General features: G+C 44.6%; 1 protein-coding gene across 1 annotated transcript in view; it reads right to left on the minus strand.

Moving 5' to 3' along the window:
• GABRG2 (gamma-aminobutyric acid type A receptor subunit gamma2) overlaps nt 1-24,202 on the minus strand; it is a 142,649-nt gene that overhangs the window by 36,171 nt on the left and 82,276 nt on the right. Inside the window, exons 5-6 of the mRNA XM_066589798.1 lie at nt 3,716-3,798; nt 1,539-1,676 (exon numbers count right to left, since the gene is read on the minus strand). Of these exons, the coding sequence (XP_066445895.1) occupies nt 1,539-1,676; nt 3,716-3,798 (221 nt within the window). The remainder of the gene's footprint in view (nt 1-1,538; nt 1,677-3,715; nt 3,799-24,202) is intronic.

Here is a 24,202-nt window from a genome sequence, read left to right on the forward strand (position 1 = left end):
TATTACAGCTATCTCCCATTCACTTCAATTGGAGAGAACTGCAATACTAAACCAGGTCAATATGCTATGGATGGCATTTTTACAGTTCTAATCATCCATAGCATCTTTTCATCATCTAATCGGTAGGGTTCCAGAGTGGTGGACCCCCGCCAATTTACTATTGATGATCTATCCTGAGGAATTCCAACAGTTTTTTTCTCCTGTAAAACCCCTTTAAAGATATTTGTTATTACAATTAAGTCTCTATTAACAGATCTAACATGAAAAATCAAGAAAGGTATCGATTAATGTGTTACTGAGTATTAAAGGGAACCTTTTAGGTTCTATCAGCAAAATAAGTTTAGTTTATAAGTTCCTAGGACAAGGTTCGCTGAGACAGATACATGGACAGGGCGGTGGCTTCCCTAGGCAGACAGCAAAGTAACAAGGAGGTGGGTAAGTATAAAAAGCACACCCCTGAAATCAGTGGCCCTTTTCTTTGAGTCCATGTATATATAGGCACTGGCGTAGCTATAGGGGATGCAGGGGATACGGTTGCACTTGGGCCCAGGAGCCTTAGAGGGCCCATAAGGCCTCTCTTCTCCTTATAGGGAGCCCAGTACTATGAATAAAACATTATAATTGGGAGCCCTGGTACAGGTTTTGCATTGTGCCAAGAAGCTAAAGGTGTGCAACTGCATGAAGGGGTAAAAGAAGTTGGGGGGGCCCCAAGATAAACTTCTGCGCCCAGGTGCATCAGCATTTAGCTGTGCCACTGCTTATAGGGGTTATAGGGCTCACGGAACATGACAAGTTTACTTTAAGTTACTATGACTTTGAAATAATCAAATGTAGCCCTCTATTGCTTTTCCTCCCTCCATCTCATGCTGCACTCATTGAAACACCTAGGGTCCTTTTTAAAAGGACGACTGTCAGATAGTTAAGTACCTGACAGTTGTCCCAGCAATTATCACAGTGATGATCGCTAAGTAAATGGAGGCAAAGAGATGTCTTCTAGCTACCCACCTCCATTCACAGTCAAAAGGCAGTCATTCATAGATGAACAACTGCTTCTTTACATGGGCTGAAAGAGGTTCCTGCTTACTTGCCCTGCCGAATCCTATGTTTACATGGGCCGATAGTCGCTCATAATTGCTCATTTGAAAAATGTATCATTAGAGAGAGAAAGTGCAGCAGCATCCCCCTGCTTACCCCTTCTCTCCTGTACATATTGTCACTTTTGCCAGATTTTAGGGCTCCTGATGAGGTTTGTAAACTCTTACAGCAAAGCAAGAAAAGTGGGAATACAGGTTCCTGGAAGGTGCGAACTATGCTGTTTTCTCCTAACTGGATATATGACTACATTTCTTGTATTCATCTTCACTACTGGTGTATGTAAAAAATAAATGGACGGGTACACTTTAAACAATACAACCCAAGATGGATTCAATATACAATTTGTAAAGTATTAATTCCTAAAAATTCAATCACTATATTGCTGATCTTAAAAAAGAGATATGTTAGGGAATTCTTTAAACTTACTATACATTTTTGCCTACCTGATGTTGTCTTCACCTCTTCTGTTGTATTCCGCAGCCCAACAAATGAGAATTGATAAAGTCTCCACGATCGTACATCTCCAACTTCAACTGAGCTTCTCTTCCATTGATAGATGATTTCTTCTTTTGGGTAACCATCTTTAGTGCAATTAAAAGAATTCATCAGAATTACAGGATGGTTTTCTATATATAATGTACAGAAAAAAGGTGTCTAGAAATATCTTTTAGTTGAACTATTTTTCTATTCTGCTGTTCAAAGGAGTTACTGAATATTGTATTGCCATATATCTGCATAATGTTAATTAGGCCCCATAGAATAGACACTATGTAAGAGGGGTGAGCAGAGCTCTGGAGCGAGGTCCGGCCACTGCTTCTATCAGCCATTCTATGGCATCTAGGACTGAGCTGCAATAATGCACACTGCAATATCAGCTTTCGCCATAAGATGGAGCTCCAACACAACTAAAATTTATTACTAATAGAAGTAAATTAAGTTGCACTAGAAGCTTCTAGACAAGGTTGTGTAACCAAATGTAATTCTTTGGAGAAGGGTCAGTGCCCATCTTGTGACTGAAACACTGTTGATACAGTATGTGTTGGAACAAGAGACACAGCAGCAGAGAAGGACTGAGCAGTCTAGCCATGGAAATTGTGGAGACAGATGACTGCAGGTCCTATGCTGTCACTATGCTGGGGAGCAGCCAGGATGACAAAAGTGCCTTGATGACCTAGGGGCAACATCAAATGTGGACTGGCCAGAAAGACAGAAAAACTACCAGGACAAAAAACTCCACAGCACATGGGAGAACAGGGAGTCTTTCTCCCCGCTAATGCCAGACACCGAGGTTGCAGTGTTGACACTTGACAAAGAGGACGCTGGCAGTTGCGAGGGCAATAATTCATGAATTCATGAATGGGTGTGACTGAGATCAGGCTCAGGCTGAGCCAATCAGGGGCAAGTATGAGTCACACCCCCTTCACACCCACTGCAGGCCGGCCGCGGGGATCTCCGGCTGCTGGGAGCAGGTGAGTACATACATTTTTTTTATTTTAACACTTTTCTGATGAATTACAGGGAAGGGCTTATATATTTAAGCCCTTCCCGACAATTCATCCAGCGCTGTCCCGCAGCCCATTGCTTTCAATGGAGCCGGCTGTATTGCAGGCTCCATTGAATTCAATGGGCAAACATCGTTCTTCTCTGTCACAGCTGTTACAGCTGTGGCAGAGAAGAATGATTTGTCTTCTATATGTTCTCAATGGGGTCGGCGCTGCTGCCGCCGGCCCCATTGAGCGTATATAGAGAAGAGAACAGGAATCGCAGATTGCAGATAGGAGCGATCTGCGATTTCTGTTCTATAATTTATCGGACGAGCGCATAAAAAGCGCTCATGTGTCCGATACCATTGCAAAGCAATGGTTTTAAAAAATCGCCGGACGCATGCACATGCGCAAATCACGGCTAAAAACGCCCGTCTGACTAAGGCCTAATGGCACAGCAAGGCACCAGTTAAAAGAGAACAGCAGAATGTTTGGCAGCACCTTATGTTTAGAGATTTATGTACGCCGGTTTGAGCCATGAGTAATGGCATCTATGATTGATCGTTCCGCATTGATTATAATTCTCTACAAATTGCTAGAATAGGTTTTGTTTTGACCTCTGTATCAATCTGGACAGTATTTTAAATTCATTCTTTAGAAAAATGTACTGATGTGCTCATCCTTGCTTTAGCTCTAACTTGGTTAAGGACTTCAGTTTATCATGAAAGTAATTAAATACCATATCACGACATACTCACAAACCATTGAATTCTACAATGCACATTACAACCAGTGGATGACTACAATAGACATATATAGGATAAATATCACATGACAGAGTATCGCAAAATTATGTTGTTTTAAAGAGCTGGTAATCTTGTGACACATCTGAATATATCCAGCCAATCGGAAAGGTATGGTAGGACACATGTACATTTTATTTTTAATTCTTTATAATGCTGGAATGCCATCAAAAGAATTGTTCCTACAAGAATGTGATTGTGTCTATAAATGTAAGAATTTTTGTTTATATGCCCATAATAAGGACCAAGTGTTGATATGTATGCTATTTCACTAAAGGTCCTAAATTAAGTGAAACATATAAGATACATTACATTTCTGCTTGCAAAACTTACAGCTTGAAAATTCCAGAGGACAGGAATGCGCATCCATTGGAAAGTTATGCAACTGAAGCTGACACTCCGCGTCTATTGTAAGCCTACAAGGACAGTAGTGGAAATTTATGTTAATAACTGTATTAACTATGATTTACTTCAGCTGGAAAAAGTCCTGTATTTTTAGCAATTTTGTAATGTAGTTATTTACGTATTTCACTATAACATATTCTGACATGTCATTTCATTACATTAAAATGTCTTTAGTACCAACCTTCAATTGAGAAATTCTGATAATGTATTAATATACCGTAATTATGTGTAAATTCCTAAGATCAGAGGCAGTAGAATAAGAACATATATCCAATAAGGAGGCACATCTAATTAAAAAAAATGTATCCTGGGAAAAGGTACCCTAGCAGAAGATTTAAGACTTAAGATCTTACAGGCCTCTCTAGGGTAAATTCACACTCAGCCTACTGTTTGATGAATATTCACCTGAAAATGAGTTTTATACATTTAAATGACATTTTGTGCTGAAACAAACACATGGATGAATGGGACAAATAAAAATTTCTGCAAAAAATCTATTGTTTGCAAATTCACCATTAAATTTGCAGTGCAGAATAAAGCCCAATTTACATGCAAAGATAATCTCTCAAAATTTGTTCAAAAGATAGGGAGAATGACAGTTTGAGCGATCATTTTGCATAAGCTGCTAATGGCCACCAATGCCTGTTAGCAGCTTATCAGCTTGATTTGCATATAAATGAGCCTCCACACTGTATGCAGACAACAGCAGGTGGTCTGTTATCTGCATGCAGCCCCTTTGTTCTGCCGTGGGGGGTGGGGGGGGCGGCAGCTGAATACAATGTTATCAGTGCTCCTGTAGAGAATCACAGGGTGCAGTCCTTGCTATCAGCTCTCTGTCCGACTTATGGATTTTAAACTCAACTAAAAATCATTGTTTGGATGAAAAGCAAATAATGCTAGCATTTACATGCAACAATTATCACTCAAGAGATATAGTTTGAGGGAATTTTGAGTGATAATTGTCACATGTAAATGGGGCTTAAGGCCACTCTCACACAGATGTTAATAAAAAAGCCACATTCAAAAGCATATAGTCATAGTGCAAGTGACTGATGACCATCTTCAATTTAATTCTATCAAGTGGCATCATATATCTCTGATGGTACAGTAGACATATAGATGATATTCACATCCTCTGTGGCAGGGCAACGGTGAATCCTTTGAAAACTTTGCAACCTTCCTAAACAATAACAATTTGGCTTGATCAAGAGGGCAAAATACAAATGAAGATATTTCATAAGGAAACAGCTACTAACAACTTGCCACATTGGCAAAGTTGGCATCCACCTATGTTGAAAAAGGGCATTCCTACAGGCCAGTACCTGACAGCCAGAAGGAATTGCTCAGACAACTCGTCATTTAGAACAGAATGTGACAGATTATACATGAAATTTAGAAACAGAGGCTACCCTCAGTTGTGTCTACAGAAGACCCATAAAAGGGCTATAACACAAGATCGTGAGTCTCCTAAACCCTGATATTAACAAAAGAAATGCAAATAAAAGCAATAAAAGTAATATTATCAAATGTATTGAGACATTTGATGGCTATACAGATGAAATTTATAAAATCCTCCATAAATATTGGCCAATACTCTCAATAAACCCCGATCTCTCTGATGCTGTAGGAACCCATCCATGCATCACATTCCATAGAGGTTGGAACCTTAGTGACATGTTGGTACACAGACACTTTTCAGCATCTCATCAAATACTAAATGTTTCTGGGAGTAGACAACTGGTGGGCTGCCATAAAAGTGGCAAATATTCCTTCTGTTCAGTTACATTGACTACAAAAACCTTTAAAAATACAATAGATGGCAAAATTTATACATATCAGGAATGTTATTAACTGCAGAAGTAGAGCGATAGTCTACATGACTGTCTGCCCATGTCCAAAACTTTACATAGGTAAAACTATACTGGAGTTTAGACACAGAATCTCCAAACATCAAAGCTGTATTAGGACTAAGACCGACACACCCATATCAAGACATATGAATGATATCTATGAGGGTAGAATTGAGGAATTGAAGTTCTGTGGCATCTGCCAGGTTAGTCTTGGACCTAGGAAGGATAACTTGGAGGCTAAATTACTTCAGGAGGAGGTGAGATGGATTATACACCTTGAAAGCAAGGTACCATTTGGTCTTAATGAGGGATTCTCGCTTAGAGCATTTCTATGAAACCCTATCTACTACCAAGTACTAGACATATAATGGCATGCCCAATTGTGTGAACAAATATATTCTTCTTAGGGTACTTTATGTACCATTACCATCTCTGATATGATTATGAACATTTTAAATTTGGAGATTGCGTATGTCTGACGCCTAGCCCTCAATCAACATTGACTGCCTGTATGGTGCAGCGTATGAAGGGAACACTTTGATGTAGTTTTTGATATCCTCTGTAATATTTCATAAATCCTGTGGATTGGAGTCGTTATGCACTCAGTACTAACATAATGTAATACATTTGCTATACTCCTCTGTCCTTGAACGGTGGCATGATTATACTGCAGATCTCAGTCCTAGAATGACACTCATTTATAATTACATAATATTTCATCTGCAAAACTATTTTCAACTATGTATCTATCACTTTATAGCATCTACATCTCATCATTTTTTAAACAGGACCTATTATTGTTAAAACATATCGTCACAGCAGAAACATGCAGATGGGGTCCATTCCTCTATGTTATTAGACTGGTTGTGGTTCTAACTACTCTAGAAAACAGAGACAGAACCATTCTTATTTTATAGCACATATATGTGACTATTCGGGAAAATAGCGATGAAATCTATAAAAATCCATATTCAGCTTTCCATCACTGTACATGTGCGAGATCTTTCCTGAATGCACAAGATTAGCATTTATAATGGCAATTGTTATGGGAACTTCCCTCTGCTGCTGTGTTTATCACAGTGACAGTGGGTGGGTAAAAACCCTTCTAGGACACGGCCCCTATCTCTTCTTGTGGGCTTGTTCACATGAGCACTGTTTTAGCGCAGTATAGGTACATGAAAAAATTGCGCCTATACTGCGCTAAAAATCGCGTGAACAGGGAGCTGAACACTGGAAAGTGCAGCTGCTCCAAGAGGAGAGAGAGAAAAAGCCCTGCAGGGCTTTGGGATTTCCCCATAGCAGGGAGAGAGAGAGACGGACTATGGGGGCTTAACCCATAGCCCTGCTCATTCTCTCCCTGCTATGGGTTAATTCCCCATGGCTCTGCTTTTTCTCCATGCTATGGAAGATTAACGCATAGCCAAAATCTCTCCCTGCTGTAGAGATCCCTGAGGGATACCCCCATAGTCCAAGGAGAGTGGGTGGGGCGAGATAGTGTGCGGTGCTATATGGATTCTCACTGTGATTTTCTATAGCAAACATAGAGGGGGGGGGGCTAGAGGGGCAGGACTAGAGGGTGGATCATCTAGCTCCGCCCATCATCTCAAGCTCTCAGTGAAGCCTTGCAACCCTGCCCCCTCTCTCTTTGCTATAGGGAAATCCCTTGGGGAGAGGGGTGGAGGGAGTCTCCTACTGCTCCTACAGCTGGACATTTAAAACTTGCTGCCCAGAAGCACATTTTAAATGGCTTGTTGTAAATTCCTGATAGTCCCTGCTGGGATTAAGGGAACCCTCTGGGAGTCCCCTCGTCCCCACGGTGACTAACAGGAGTTTATAGGGGGACATTTAAAATGTGCTTTGGGGTGCAGCGGGGTATTCCCTCAGTTGGCAGAAATCTGCTTTTCATGCAGACGAGTTTCTATAAACTCTTGCTCCCATATAAGTCAATGGAAACTCCTACGCAGCTCGCACCAAAGATAGGTCAGATCTAGAGATGAGCGAGTGTACTCGTTAAGGCAAATTACTCGAGTGAGTATCGCCATTTTTGAGTATGTGCCTGCTCGTCCGAAAAGACTCGGGGGCCGCCGCTTCCCCATTTAAATACTGACATCTTTGGCCGGCGTCCTCATAGCTCCTATATCCCCCTGAAGACGCCACTTAGGTGGTGATACATGCTGGGGCAGCTCCGTTCTTGCTTGTAATATCAGTATTAGACCGCAGGCATTGCGATCCCATGCTATTAACTCTTTGGATCATTGCTATTACTCAGAACATAGCTAGACAGTCATGCAGCTTCCCTCCATATAAATGCTGGAGGATAGTGTGGCAGGTCCTGATGATCAGATCACTTAGTCAGATGCTATAGACAGGGCTCTGGAGGCTTCCCTGTACCTACAGCTAGGAGGACTTATTTGCTGTTATTGGCCTCTATGGGGAACGTGCACCCCTTTTATTATTTGACCATCTGATCATCTTCTCCAGTACTGACCTGCTGAATAACACATGCAGATATAACTATAGCCATAGATTGACCGCTATCTGAATACGGGATAACATTGACAATGTGGATAGTAATAAACAATATAATATATATGTCTGCAGCATGTACTGGGCTTTTAAATATTTTCATTTCCATGTGCAATATTTGTGTACTTTAAGTTATATTTTAAAGGGATACAATTCCTTGTTAATGCTTATGGCAAGAGCGATTTTGATTATAATAGGAGTGGATTGGATTTTGAGACTACTTATTTCTGTTTTTCTGTCTCAGTTCTGCCCAAAGCACCAGTGCACACTCCTGTGGAGCATCTTAAAGGCCAAGTGTATACACCTATTATTCGTCCCCTTCCAATTTTGTCCATGAACCAACTATGTTAGGCATCCACACCAAAGGATGGATGCCTAAGCAATTGGCCTTATACAGCAGCTGTGACCAAGCCCCAGTTTGCATGCATTTCTGGTTCTGACCCTTGCCTGTTTATTGACTATTCTGTCTTCTGTACTTCCTAACTTTGGCTCCATATGTTTGCTCTGTTTTGTCTGCTGTTTGTCCTGACCTACAGAATGGACTTTGTTTATGTACCTATGCTGCCAGCCCTGACTTCAGCCTGTTTCTTTACTATGCACATGTTCAGGCCTTCAGGTACTGTGCCTTGTCCCAGTGCCTACCTGTGTGTGTCATGGCTCAGAAAAAAGCCAGTATCCCATTTGGTGGAGTTGGCATGAGACCAGGGTACCCAAAGTGCTGCCACCTGTTAGCCCAAAGCCAAACTGGTCTGACAGGCAGAATATCCGGGGGCAGTATTTCAAAAGCTGCCAACTTTGGGAGGCTTTCTTGTGCAATCTAACTTGCGGCAACTCCAAGAACTGTGCATGAGCCAAAAATCCTACAGAATGCTTTCAACGCTCAGTAAAATATATTCCATGACAAAATACTGTGGTTCCAAAGGCCAAAAGAGGTTCAATGCACTAATAGATGGGTGCCTTTGAAAAAGTGGCCATTTATTGTATAATAGTATAGTGCACATTTCCTCTTTTTCTGCAACTAGCACATTTAGGTCTCTTTCACACGAGCATATATCGGCCGCCATTTTCACGGCCATTCGATATACGCTACGATCTAATGCATTGGATTCCAAAGCATCAGATCCCATGGCCGTATTCCCGTGGTGTAGAAGCGCCCAGCCGGGCCAATAAAGTGCCAGGCGCTTTCAGGCCGGGCCAAGAAAATTGTCTTTCCAGCTGGAATACGTCAGCTGCTGCGTTGGCTCCTATGGGAGCCAATGACAGTGGCCGGAGAAGGGAGGTGGGAGAGAGTTTAAACTCCCTCCCTCTTCTCTCCTACTTTCTCCTCCCCTCCGGCTGTTTGCAATTGGCACAGCGAAGGAGCTAAGCTCCGCCTGCTCTGCCGCCCCTCCCATTGCTAGCTGCGGACAAGGGGCAGGGAGGTGATGGGTGCTTAACTCTGCCCCTGTCCCGCCCACTCCCATTGCAAACAGCCAAAGGAAAGGAGAGAGGAGGTGAGTTGGCAAGGGGGGGAGGAAGGGGAGGCAACGACATTGCAGCCTCGGAGTATATGTGCTGGGGCCCATGCCGTCTGAACAGGTGCACAAATGATTTGTGCGCCCGTTCACGCATTTCTGTGGCACTGATGGGTGCAAGTAAAAAGGCCTACGGCCATGTGAAAGAGTCCTCACTCAAATCACATGGAAAGCTGTGTCAATCAAACAACAGGAAAATCAAAGCCCTTCAATGGATCGGAAGTGATTGCCAACGGCTCCCAATCCTATGGCTGACATTAACACACTAACTCTTAAACTTCATACTACCCAGTGTACAAGTTTACAGCACCATAATATGGCATCTTTAGGAATTAATAGTCCATACTGTTCCTCCATACAGCTTTGAAATAAAGCTGTATTGCAGTCCACAGAGAATTTATACTTAATTGGCACTGAGCCATAAAAACTGCACATTCTGCTGTACAGGCTATGTGCATGTGGCTCTGCTATGTGACTGAGCCCTCATTCTTGTCCTGGTGGTTGTTAAGAGGTTGAATGGACTTATTAGAGAAAGCTGTCTGGATTTTTCACCATAGTGTTGTTTAATATTGAAATGACATGCTACAATGTCCAGCAGAATGGTTCACTGAGGAAACCAGAGCTAGGATGTAATCTATTTATAACGCTAGTTAATTGCACCATTGTCGTCAATTACTATCTATTGTATTTTTAATATGATATCCCAGGAGGGAGTTTACTCTATATGACAGAAATCATGACTGCAAATGTTTCAACTTTAATTTCTGCAGTGCATTGACCCTTTAGTTACCGGCTTATCTTGTGCCTTAACGGGGTTGTCCCGTGCCGAAACGGGGTTCTTTTTTATTGAATAGGCCCTCGTTCGGCACGAGACAAACCCAAGGGATGGGTTAAAAAAAAAAAGGTTTAGTACTTACCCGAATCCCCGCGCTGCAGCGACTTCTTACTTACCTTACCAAGATGGTCGCCGGTATCTTCACCCACGATGCACCGCGGGTCTTCTCCCATGGTGCACCGTGGGCTCTGTGCGGTCCATTGCCGATTCCAGCCTCCTGATTGGCTGGAATCGGCACACGTGACGGGGAGGAGCTACGAGGACCAGCTCTCCGGCACGAGCGGCCCCATTCACCAGGGAGAAGACCGGACTGCGCAAGCGCGTCTAATCGGGAGATTAGACGCTGAAATTAGATGGCACCATAGAGACGAGGACGCTAACAACGGAACAGGTAAGTGAATAACTTCTGTATGGCTCATAATTAATGCACGATGTATATTACAAAGTGCATTAATATGGCCATACAGAAGTGTATAACCCCACTTGCTATCGCGGGACAACCCCTTTAAGGATCATGTGATTTTCATAGTCGCATTTCAAGAGCCATAACTCATTGACATAGCTGTATGAGGGCTTGTTTTTTGTATGACAAGTCGTATTTTTTAATGGCACCAATCAGGGGTACATATAATGTGTTGTATAACTTTAATTCAATTTTTGGGGGGGAGATGGAACCTTCCCCCCAGAAATTCTGTTATTGTTTTTTGGGTTTTGTTTTAACAGCATTCACCATTTAGTAAAAATATCTATCTGGATCATCATGACCTGTAACATTTTAAAATTCTCCAGCAATAAAGCTAGGTAAGGACTTGTATTTTGCAGGCAGAGTTCCAGTTTTTATTGGTACCAGTTTCATGTGCATGTGTCTTTTGGTTTTCTATTTTCTGCGGTTTTTGTGAGGTGAACAAAAGAAAAATCGCAATTCTGGCATTACTTTTTAAAAACTCTTTTATGGCATTCCACAGGCGACAAAAATAACAAAATAGTTTTATTGTTTAGGTGATTACAAATGCAGTAATACTTATCATGTGCTGCCTTTTTTGTATTTTATCCATTTAAAATGCGTTTGTGTCGGGAAAAAATGTATGTTTATTTTTTAACTGGATTTTTTTTCTTTAAATTTAACTTGATTGAACTTTTTTGACACTGTATGTATGCTCCAGTATAAAGGAAAATAGGAGAGCAGGGCAGGACAGAAAGGATGTTGGGGACTCAATTATTTGTGGGACAGACAGGGCAATCTGCCACAAAGATCGGGATTGCCGAACGGTGTGTTGTTATCTTGATGCTTGAGCTCGACACATCACAGATCAGACTCACAGATTAGTGGGAGGGGCTGGTAAGGATGCAGTGATCATGGTACACATAGGCACCAATGACAAAGGTGAAAGTTCTTTAAACTGATTTCAGGGAACTAGAATGTAAGCTTATGGTAAGTACCTCCAAAGTAGTATTTTCTGAAATACTACCTGTACAACGTGCCACACCAGAATGGTAGCGGGAGATAAATAAGTGGCTCAAAAGTTGGTGAAGGAAGGAGGGTTTGGGTTCCTGCAGAACTGGACTGACTTTGTTGTCAGCTACATATTCTACCTTAGGGATGGGCTTCAGTGTTTAAACTAGAGACTGGGAGTATGGCAAACAGAGAGGTGAAGCTAGTGTAGACAGTGTTCTGGGACCAAGTCATGGAAATGGGGGGGGGGGGAGCAGTGGATGGGTTAGAACTGGTAGGATAATTAATAGGGATACACTCAATATAGACATAACCAAAACTTTCTTAACTAATGCTAGAAGTATGACCAATAAAGTAGATGAACTTGGTGCAGGAAGGAGGGTTTGGGTTCAGCAATAATGTCTGAGCAAAACTACGACATAGAGGGGATGCCAGAGACCTGGTTGGATAAAAGCTGTAACTGGGTGGTGAAACTACAGAGTTACAGTTTGTACAGAAAGGATTGTAAAAAAAACAATGGGTTTATCTTTATGTAAAATCCTGTTTAAAGCCCACACTAGGAAGATATATGTGAGGGAGATGAACATGTAGAATCTTTAAGTAAAAATGCATGGAGGAAGAAACAATAATAAAATCCTCAAAAGGGTTCTCTAGAGGCCACCAAATATAATAGAAGCCACTGAAAAAATCTATTACTGAAGCAAATAGATGTAGCAGCAAATGACAATGAGGTAATTTATTATGGGAGACTTTAACTATCAAATTTCTGTCAATAACTATGGATAACCATACCCAACTTGTTCAACACCCAACTAGAGGGATGGCTATTTTGGGCTTTATATTAACTAACATATGTGATAGAATAATAAAGGTGCAGGTTGAGGGGCACCTGGGAAATAGTGACCATAATATAATAAACTTCAACCTGTCTTTCAGGAGAGACATTTATAGGGGAGCTACAAAAATGCCAAACTTTAGGGAGGCCTCCTGCACACGAATGGATTTGCATTACGGAATCCGTGGTCGGTCTCCACACCGCAGTTATGCAGCAAATACCGGTTATAGCAGGCTATGGAAAAATGCATCTTCCTGAAATCTCGCAGAAAAAAATTGTGATTTCTGCTTGGAGGAAAAATCCAGTATGCTCTATTTTTGTGCGGTGTCCACATTGACGGCTTCCATTGAAGTCAATGGAAACTACCTGACGCACAGCCCATCCGCAATTAATATTGCGCATAGGTCGCAGGTACCCGCATCATAGTCTAGCAACGACACGAGAAGAAGAAACATTTAAACAAAATCTGCACTGTGCATGTCCGACGGCGTCTCGAAGCCATCATCCGCAGTACAGATAAAGATGATAAATGACAGGTACGCAGAGTCCCTGGCTGGGCACAGGGTCAGATTCCGCTGCAGGCTCCTGCCTGCAGAATCCAACCTGTCCCTGTGCAGCTGGCCTAAGTTCGATCAGCTCAGAGATGCCCTCAAAAACCAGAGTACAGACAATAAATGATTAAAAACATCTTAAATCCTTACTGTAAGCATTCCAAAGCTTACAGGAAGGAAAGGGTTAGGAATAGGAGAAAACCAATGTGGCTCAATAAAGATGTAAAGGGGGCAATAAACAACAAAATATTGTTTAAACTACTAAAACAAGAAGGCAGCAAAGAAACATAAAATCTTATAAGGAAAAAAATAAATATGTAAAAAGCAGATAAAAGCAGCAAAGATGGAGACAGAGAGTCTTACTTCTATTGTGGGTAAAAGGTTGAAGGGTTTCTAAAAGGATGCTATTCTACAGGACCTCAAGGAAAATAGCTGAATAACTCCATATTGGCATGGGTTTCTGAGGGGTCACTGCAGTCAAACCAATCTGATCAGCTCTATGAGGAGGATAAGTCAAAGGCTCGGGCAGAAAAGCAGCAAATTTAAGGTTATGTACATAAGCAGGGAAATACATGTCACTATTACACACTTAGGGCTCAATCAGATGAGCTTTTTTTGAGTGCAAAAAACACGTATATTAGAACCATTGGTTCTCTATGGCACTGGTCAGATGTCCGTCTTTTACACCTGCAAAAGATAGGCCATCCGTGCCTCTCGTGCGCAGCACGCACCTAACCGGTGCACATAAAGAATCCCCACGAGAAACCCCTCATCACTGAACACTGTACCAGCACTGTCACAGTGTTCAGTGATGAGGGGACATCTTGCGGGGGTTAAAGAATCCCTTGCCACAGCTGTCATCAGCTGTGGCAGAGGACCGCAATTCTAGCACATTGCTTTCAATGGGACCAACACTACGGCTGGCCCCTTGAGAGCAGTGGGATGTAGGCAACCCCACAGTGATTTTTGGGGAAGGGCTTGAAATGTAAGCCCTTCACTGAAAATAAGCCCAAGCTGACAGAAAAAGCAAGTAAAAAAATAATGCATCACCTAATGCTCCCCAGCACCTTCTTTCTGAAGCTCCCCGGCAGTTCTTCTTCTGTCTTCTGTTGGGCAGGAATTTAAAAATTCCCACCTCCAGAAACCACTGCCTCTGATTGGCTGAGCACTATGACCAGTCATAGGCTGCATTCAGCCATTGAATGATTGCTGAGCTCGGTCTCTGATTGGTCACAGCTAGAGATGAGCGAGCATACTCACTAAGGGCAAATACTCGAGTGAGTATTGTCCTTAGTGAGTACCTGCCCGCTCGTGAGAAAAGATTCGGGTGCCGGGGTTGTGAGCGGTGTGTTGCGGGAGTGAGCAGGAGGGAGAGAGAGAGCTCACCCCCCCCCCCCCATTACCCCCTGCTCTCCCCCGCCGGCACCCAAATCTTTTCTCAAGAGCGAGCAGGTACTCGCTAAGGACAATACTCGCTTGAGTATTTGCCCTTAACAAGTATGCTCGCTCATCTCTAGTCACAGCACTCATCAAAAAATAATTTTAAAAATTGTAATATCTGAGAAAATAAATAAAAGCTGTACAGAAAAAAAAATGACATACATTTAGTATAGTAGTACTCATACTGACGCTTAGAATAAAGTTATCATGTCGTTTTTGTTGCTGTTTGTGCACCATAGAAGCAAGACACACCAAAAAAGGCGAAATTTCATTTTATTCCATTTCCCTCCACTTTGAATTTTTTAAAGAGTTTTCAGTACATTATATGGTATATTTAATAGCACCATTGAAAAATACAACTCATTCTGCATAAAAACAAGCCCTCAGACAGCAACAACGATAGATAAATAAGAGTTATAATTTTTTTTAAAGGAGGGAGGGGAGAAAATGAAAATGCAAAAAAAAGCTCCAAGCCCATTAGTGCCTGCCATAAAAATGTGTATTCACGATCACTAAAGGGGAAATGTTTTACAAGACACTGTGTATTCTTTTTAGAATCAAGTGTCTATATATATATATATATATATATATATATATATATATGTGTGTGTGTGTGTGTGTGTGTGTGTGTGTATATATATATATATATATATATATATATGTGTGTGTGTGTGTGTGTGTGTGTGTGTGTGTGTATATATATATATATATATATATATATATATATATATATATATATATATATATATATACACAATATTATGTTTATACCCTAAAATGCCCATGTTCTGTCAGGTATACTGAGAGATAACTGACATTTTTCAGAACTGACTGATGAAAGATAGGACCTCTCTAAATGTAAATTTGGATAAATCTGTCACAAAATCCCTTAAGAAATAGTACCTTCTTGCTGTTGCTTGAAGGCTTACCTAAAGTGGTTGTACCAGAATAGCAATTTATTAACTTGCCGCTGAAACCTCTGCTTATTTTAAGAATGGGGGTCCCTCCCCTTTGCAGGGTTGCAATGAGGAGGAGACTGGCAAGCACACTAGTGCTCCATTGACTTTCAATGGGACTTCCAACTACTCCAGCGGCTAACCCGTTGGTTATTTCCATCACTTCTCTTGAAATGAATAAAGAGCTGACCGTGCAAGCTTGGCCAGTGCTTCATTCAGGATGATGTCACTACAGGGGTTGAAGTGACTCCTGCAGTGACAGGAGGGCGCAACATAGAAGGGTCATTCTCCAGATTAGCAGAAGTCTCAATGGTGAGACATCTGCCAATCAGCAAGTTATCCCCCATTCTGTGGATAGAAGATAACTTAATATTTCATTACAATTCCTTTAACAACCCACTGATGTTCTGACTTAAAAGGTCATATAAAGTAGTAGTCTCTAATCTGTGGCTCTCCAGTTGCTACAGAACTACAATTCTAAATATGTCCTGACAGCCACAAGATTCCCATGTATATGCTTTGAGACCAATAGTTGGGGAAGGGGTCAAGCTTAGGTGTGGTTTTAAACATCGCAGCACACTGCTCTTCACAGTCATTGCAATATGAAAAAACAAGGAACAGTGTTTTGGTGTAAAGGTGGCCCTACACATTAGATGAATGCTGTCCAAACCTGACAATTTTAGTGAGACTGACTGTTCTGCAGATGTCGGGAGAAGGAAGGGTCAGGCATGTTGGAGTTTAACATGCCTAGTCCTTTGTTCTCAAGGGAGATAAGCTGTTGATAGAGGAGTATGGCAGCGGCCTTCTCCCCTTTGCCTATTGAGAACACATGTACAGTTGGCCAAGTTGGGGAAAAAAAGGTTAGGATTAGTAATAAGTGGACTTTTCAAAGGTTTGGCTTGGCCGATCCGTCAAATTTTGTCAAAAAGTTAATTTAGTCCAAATTAGGTTGAAACTTCACCAATATCCCTAAGGCCTTAGTCAGACGGGCGTTTTTTCGCGCGATTTGCGGATCGCATGACGGATGCGCATCCGCAAATCGCGTGACCGGTGCGCGCAAGTCGCCCGCAAATCGCCTGAAAATCTGCTCCTAGCTGCGTTTGATTAGAAACGGGCCGGAGCTGTCCAGCGCATTGCATTCAATGGAGACGGCAATAGAGCCCGCTCCATTTAAAGCAATGCGCTGCGGACGAGCCCGGGATAAATTGTCGGGAAGGGCTTAAATATATAAGCCCTTCCCTGCAATGCATCCTAAAATGTGTAAAAATAAAAAATATATATATACTTACCTGCTCCCGGCAGCCGGAGTTCCGCGTGGCCGTCCTGCTGTGGGTGTGAAGGGGGTGTGAGTCAGACCTGCCCCCTGATTGGCTCAGCGCTGAGCCAATCAGAGGCATGTCTCACTCACACCCATTCATGAATTCATGAATGGATGTGAGTCAGACCTGCCCATGATTGGCTCAGCGCTGAGAGGCAGCAGTCACTCACCCATTCATGAATTCATGAATGGGTGTGTGAGTGAAACCTGCCTTCGATTGGTCAGGACTGTGACCAATCAGAGGCAGATCATTCAGCAGGCGGGGATTTTAAAGCCCCGCCAGCTGATAGTGCCGAGAAGCAGTTCAGGAGAACTGACAGCGGCCGCGGCTGGACTCCGGCTGCAGCGGAAAGGTGAGTATACAATTTTTTTTTATTTTAACACATTTTAGGATGAATTGCAGGGAAGGGCTTATATATTTAAGCCCTTCCCGACAATTAACCCCGCGCACGCCGGCAGCCCATTGCTTTCAATAGAGCGGCTGTATTGCCGGCTCCATTGAATTCAATGGGCAAACATCGTTCTTCTCTGTCACAGCTGTTACAGCTGTGGCAGAGAAGAATGATTTGTCTTCTATATGTTCTCAATGGGGTCGGCGCTGCTGCCGCCGGCCCCATTGAGCGCATATAGAGAAGAGAACAGGAATCGCAGATCGCAGATAGGTGCGATCTGCGATTTTTTGTTCTATAATTTATCGGACGAGCGCATAAAAAGCGCTCATGTGTCCGATACCATTGCACAGCAATGGTTTTATAAAATCGCCGGACGCATGCGCAAATCGCGGCTAAAAACGCCCGTCTGACTAAGGCCTAAAACTGATGTATGACACTATCTAAGAGCCATAAAAAGTGAGGAATTTTTTTTTCTTACAATTGAAAAGACAAAAAAAATCCCTTTTTTGGGATCATCCAGTTGATCTGTGACTACATAGATCTAGTAGTAGCCACAGTAGGGGTGATGAATGTTAGAAGTAGCTACATCAGCAGCAGCACAGTACTAAATGGACAGCAGGTCAGAGATCTTGGATCATCTGGGTGATCTACAGTTGTGTAGGCCTGGTAGACTAGTAGCAGGACTAGGGGTAGAAGTAGATGTATCAGCAGTGGCACAGTATGGCACAGTTAAGGACCAAGCCTTATTTTTCAAATCTGACACTTGTCACTTTATGTGGTATTAAATTTTGAATACTTTTGCCTTTTGTCAAGATTCTGAGACTGTTTTTTGTGACATATTGTGGTTTATGTCAGTGAAAAATTTTGTCTTTATTAGTAAAAAATAAATCAAAATTTTCTGAAAAATGTATAAAAATGTGCCATTTTCAAACTTTGAATGTTTCTGCTTCTAAGACAAATCAGATAATAAGTAACACTTAACATAGGCCCACTTTATGTATTATGAATTCATGAATGGGTGAGTGCTGCCTCTGATTGGCTGAGCACTGTGACCCATCAGAGGCAGCTCTCAGCTATTAAATGACAGTGGTCACAGTGCTCAGCCAATCAGAGGCAGCACTCACTCACCCATTCATGGGAGAACATCGTTCTTCTCTGCCACAGCTGTTACAGCTGTGGCAGAGGAGAACGATCTTTAGTATATGTTCTCAATTGGGGCTGGCGCTGCTGCCGCCGGCCCCATTGAGCGCAAATACAAAACAACGATTTGCGCAGAACGCAGTTACATGCGTTCGGCGAATCGTTGTGTCATATAATTTTCGGCACTTCCGTATAAAAACCGGCCATGTGACCGATCCCATTACAAAGCATTGGGTATATATATTTGCAGATCGCAAGCACATCTGCAAATTGGGCAAAACAAAGCTCATGTGACTGAGCCCTAAAGGTGTATTCTGCTATTCTTGGGCAAGGCAAGAGGGTGGTGGTAAATTCAAATACCTATATACAGTATTTTTAACAAAATTTGATTTTCTGGTGCTATTTCCTTAATATCACAGTAAACTTTTATAATGAAATAAAGTACTTCTCAAAATGTTATGCCTTTTTGCCATTTTGATATTTTTAATTTTCCTATATTTAATGTTAAATGGCAAATAATATAGTGACATCTAACTTCTGCAATAAATAGCTTTTCTAGAACTGATGACTAAGTTTTATGCATCTAAATTTAGCACTATGTAGGTTGTTACATATATAGACATACAGTTTGAGAGACACACAATTACTCATTTATCTGTCTAATGCCAAATTAAGTAGCAACAAATAATTAGAGATGAGCGAACGTGTTCGTCCGAGCTTGATATTCGTGCGAATATTAGGGTGTTCGGGATGTTCGTTATTCATAACGAACACCATGCGGTGTTCTGGTTATTTTCACTTCCTTCCCTGAGACGTTAGCGCGCTTTTCTGGCCAATTGAAAGACAGGGAAGGCATTACAACTTCCCCCTGTGACGTTCAAGCCCTATACCACCCCCCTGCTGTGAGTGGCTGGGGTGATCAGGTGTCACCCGAACATAAAAGTCGGCCCCTCCCGCGGTTCGCCTCAGATGCCGTGTGATTTAGATGAGGGACAGTGCTGTTTGTACCGGAGCTGCTGTAGGGAAAGAATTGGTAGTTAGTGTAGGCTTCAAGACCCCCCAAAGGTCCTTATTAGGGCCACTGATAGCTGTGTGTTGGCTGCTGTTAGCAGTGGCAATTTTTTTTTCTCAAAATCGCCTCTGCAGACCGTTGCACCTGGCATTAGGGACAGAAGTGCTGCATAGGCAGGGAGAGTGTTAGGAGTGAGTGTAGCCTTCAAGAACCTCAACGGTCCTTTCTAGGGCCATATTTATCCGTGTGCAGTACTGTCCAGGCTGCTGTTAGCTGTGCTGCATTTTTTTTTGCTTCTCAAAATCGCTTCTGCAGAGCATTGCACCCTCCATTGATACTGCAGGGAAAGAATTGTATAGGCAGCGCCACAACACAGTTATTATTCATTGAATATATGCAGTGCTGCCTTTTGCATGTAAAACAAGTGAAAATAATTCTATTTGTCCGGCCTCTGTCCGTCCTAAGGGCGGTGGACACGTGTCGGCTGCGTGTGACACCTTTAAAAATCATACGCACCCAGCTACGTTTTACTCCTGGCTTCGCCATTTGCTTTCCTTAATTGGGAAAAAAAATACCTGCTCTGCCACAGTTAATAACTCTGCTACCCTCACGTTCTATGACACATTAGCAGGGACACAGCACAGTTATTAAACTTCTCATGTTCATAGAATATACGCAGTGCTGCCTTTTGGTGCCAAAAAACAGAAAATAATTCTATTTGTCCGGCCTCTGTCCGTCCTAAGGGCGGTGGACACGTGTCGGCTGCGTGTGACACCTTTAAAAATCATACGCACCCAGCTACGTTTTACTCCTGGCTTCGCCATTTGCTTTCCTTAATTGGGAAAAAAAATACCTGCTCTGCCACAGTTAATAACTCTGCTACCCTCACGTTCTGTGACACATTAGCAGGAAAACAGCACAGTTATTAAACTTAGATTATTCATTCACTAGAGGCAGTGGGGCCTTTCGTTTTCAAAAAAGGGAAAAAATTATATTTGGCCTGCAGTCTTGCGCCAATTTATTTCCTGCCTGTGAAATCAAATCACTGGTAATACAGCATGCTGAGGGGTAGGGGTAGGCCTAGAGGACGTGGACGCGGCCGAGGACGCGGAGGGCCAAGTCAGGGTGTGGGCACAGGCCAAGCTCCTGATCCAGGTGTGTCGCAGCCGACTGCTGCGCGATTAGGAGAGAGGCACGTTTCTGGCGTCCCCACATTCATCGCCCAATTAATGGGTCCACGCGGGAGACGGTTAATAGAAAATGAGCAGTGTGAGCAGGTCCTGTCCTGGATGGCAGAAAGTGCTTCGAGCAACCTATCGTCTACCCGCAGTTCTGCGCCGTCCACTGCTGCCAATCCGAATCCTCTGTCTGCTGCTCCTCCTTCCTTCCAGCCTCCTCACTCCACTACAATAACACCTGCTCAGGAGCGGGAGCACTCCCAGGAACTGTTCTCGGGCCCCTGCTTAGATTGGGCAGCAGCGGTTCCTCTCCCACCAGAGGAGTTTATCGTCACTGATGCCCAACCATTCGAAAGTTCCCGGGGTCCGGGGGAAGAGGCTGGGGACTTCCGCCAACTGTCTCAACAACTTTCTGTGGGTGAGGAGGACGATGACGATCAGACACAGTTGTCTTGCAGTGAGGTAGTAGTAAGGGCAGTAAGTCCGAGGGAGCAGCGCACAGAGGATTCGGAGGAAGAGCAGCAGGACGATGAGGTGACTGACCCCACCTGGTGTGCAACGCTTACTCAGGAGGACAGGTCTTCAGAGGGGGAGTCAAGGGCATCAGCAGGGCAGGTTGCAAGAGGCAGTGCGGTGGCCAGGGGTAGAGGCAGGGCCAGACCGAATAATCCACCAACTGTTTCCCAAAGGGCCCCCTCGCGCCATGCCACCCTGCAGAGGCCGAGGTGCTCTAAGGTCTGGCAGTTTTTCACAGAGACGCCTGACGACCGACGAACAGTGGTGTGCAACCTTTGTCGCGCAAAGCTCAGCCGGGGAGCCAACACCAACAGCCTCACCACCACCACCATGCGCAGACATATGATGGCCAAGCACCCCGCAAGGTGGGACGAAGGCCGTTCAGCGCCTCCGGTTTGCACCCCTGCCTCTCCCCCTGTGCCCCAACCTGCCACTGAGATGCAACCCCCCTCTCAGGACACAGGCACTACCGTCTCCTGGCCTGCACCCACACCCTCACCTCCGCTGTCTTCGGCCCCATCCAGCAGTGTAGCTCAGCGCACCGTCCAGCCGTCGCTTGCGCAACTGTTGGAGCGCAAGCGCAAGTACGCCGCCACGCACCCGCACGCTCAAACGTTAACCGTCCGCATAGCAAAATTCATCAGCCTTGAGATGCTGCCGTATAGGGTTGTGGAAACGGAGTCCTTCAAAAGTATCATGGAGGCGGCGGCCCCGCGCTACTCAGTTCCCAGTCGCCACTACTTTTCCCGATGTGCCGTCCCAGCCCTGCACGACCACGTCTCCCGCAACATTATACGCGCCCTCACCAATGCGGTTACTGCCACGGTCCACTTAACTACGGACACGTGGACAAGCACAGGCGGGCAGGGCCACTACATCTCCCTGACGGCACATTGGGTGAATTTAGTGGAGGCTGGGACAGAGTCAGAGCCCGGGACCGCTCACGTCCTACCCACCCCCAGAATTGCGGGCCCCAGCTCTGTGGTGGTATCTGCGGAGGTGTATGCTTCCTCCACTAAAGCACCCTCCTCCTCCTCCTCCTCCTCCTCCTCTGTCTCGCAATCAAGATGTGTTAGCAGCAGCATGTCGCCAGCAGTCGGTGTCGCGCGGTGTGGCAGCACAGCGGTGGGCAAGCGTCAGCAGGCCGTGCTGAAACTACTCAGCTTAGGCGATAAGAGGCACACGGCCCACGAACTGCTGCAGGGTCTGACACAGCAGACCGACCGCTGGCTTGCGCCGCTGAGCCTCCAACCGGGCATGGTCGTGTGTGACAACGGCCGTAACCTGGTGGTGGCTCTGCAGCTCGGCAGCCTCACGCACGTGCCATGCCTGGCCCACGTCTTTAATTTGGTGGTTCAGCGCTTTCTGAAAAGCTACCCACGCTTGTCAGACCTGCTCGTAAAGGCGCGCCGGCTCTGCGCACATTTTCGCAAGTCCCACACGAACGCTGCCACCCTGCGCACCCTGCAACATCACTTTAAGCTGCCAGTGCACCGACTGCTGTGCGACGTGCCCACACGGTGGAACTCTACGCTCCACATGTTGGCCAGGCTCTATGAACAACGTAGAGCTATAGTCGAATACCAACTCCAACATGGGCGGCGCAGTGGGAGTCAGCCTCCTCAATTCCTTTCAGAAGAGTGGGCCTGGTTGGCAGACATCTGCCATGTCCTTGGTAATTTTGAGGAGTCTACCCAGGTGGTGAGCGGCGATGCTACAATCATTAGCGTCACCATTCCTCTGCTATGCATCTTGAGAAATTCCCTGCAAACCATAAAGGCAGCTGCTTTGCGCTCGGAAACGGGGGCGGGGGAAGACAGTATGCCGCTGGATAGTCAGGGCACCCTCCTGTCTATTTCTCAGCGCGTACAGGAGGAGGAGGAGGAGCATGAGGAGGATGAGGAGGAGGGGGAAGAGACAGCTTGGGCCGCTGCTGACGGTACACCGGCTGATTGCCTGTCATCCTTTCAGCGTGTATGGCCTGAGGAGGAGGAGGAGGAGGAGGATCCTGAAAGTGATCTTCCTAGTGAAGACAGCCATGTGTTGCGTACAGGTACCCTGGCACACATGGCTGACTTCATGTTAGGATGCCTTTCTCGTGACCCTCGCGTTGCACGCATTCTGGCCACGACGGATTACTGGGTGTACACACTGCTCGATCCACGGTATAAGGAGAACCTGCCCACTCTGATTCCCGAAGAGGAAAGGGGTTCGAGAGTGTTGCTATACCACAGGACCCTTGCGGACAAGCTGATGGTAAAATTCCCAGCCGACAGCGCTAGTGGCAGAAGGCGCAGTACCGAGGGCAAGGTAGCAGGGGATGTGCGTAGATCGAGCAGCATGTACATCCCAGGCAGTGCAACAGTCTTTAAGGGCCTGGCCAGCTTTATGGCTCCCCACCAAGACTGTGTCACCGCTCCCCAGTCACGGCTGAGTCGGCGGGAGCACTGTAAAAGGATGGTGAGGGAGTACATAGCGGATCGCACGACCATCCTTGGTGACGCCTCTGCCCCCTACAACTACTGGGTGTCGAAGCTGGACACGTGGCCTGAACTAGCGCTGTATGCCCTGGAGGTGCTTGCTTGTCCTGCGGCTAGCGTCTTGTCGGAGAGGGTGTTTAGTGCGGCTGGGGGAATCATCACAGATAAGCGTAGCCGCTTGTCAACCGACAGTGCCGACAGGCTAACACTCATCAAGATGAACAAAGGCTGGATTTCCCCAGACTTCTGTTCTCCACCAGCGGACAGCAGCAATACGTAAGCAATACGTAGGCTGCACCCGCGGATGGAAGCTACGTTCTCTCTCACCATCCAAAACGGGGACATTTCTGCTTCATCAATCTGTGTCTAATATTCCTCCTCCTCCTCCTGCTCCTCCTCCTGAAACCTCACGTAATCAC

The sequence above is a fragment of the Eleutherodactylus coqui genome, chromosome 2, assembly GCF_035609145.1.
Source record: "Eleutherodactylus coqui strain aEleCoq1 chromosome 2, aEleCoq1.hap1, whole genome shotgun sequence".
NCBI classification, from domain to species: Eukaryota; Metazoa; Chordata; class Amphibia; order Anura; family Eleutherodactylidae; genus Eleutherodactylus; species Eleutherodactylus coqui.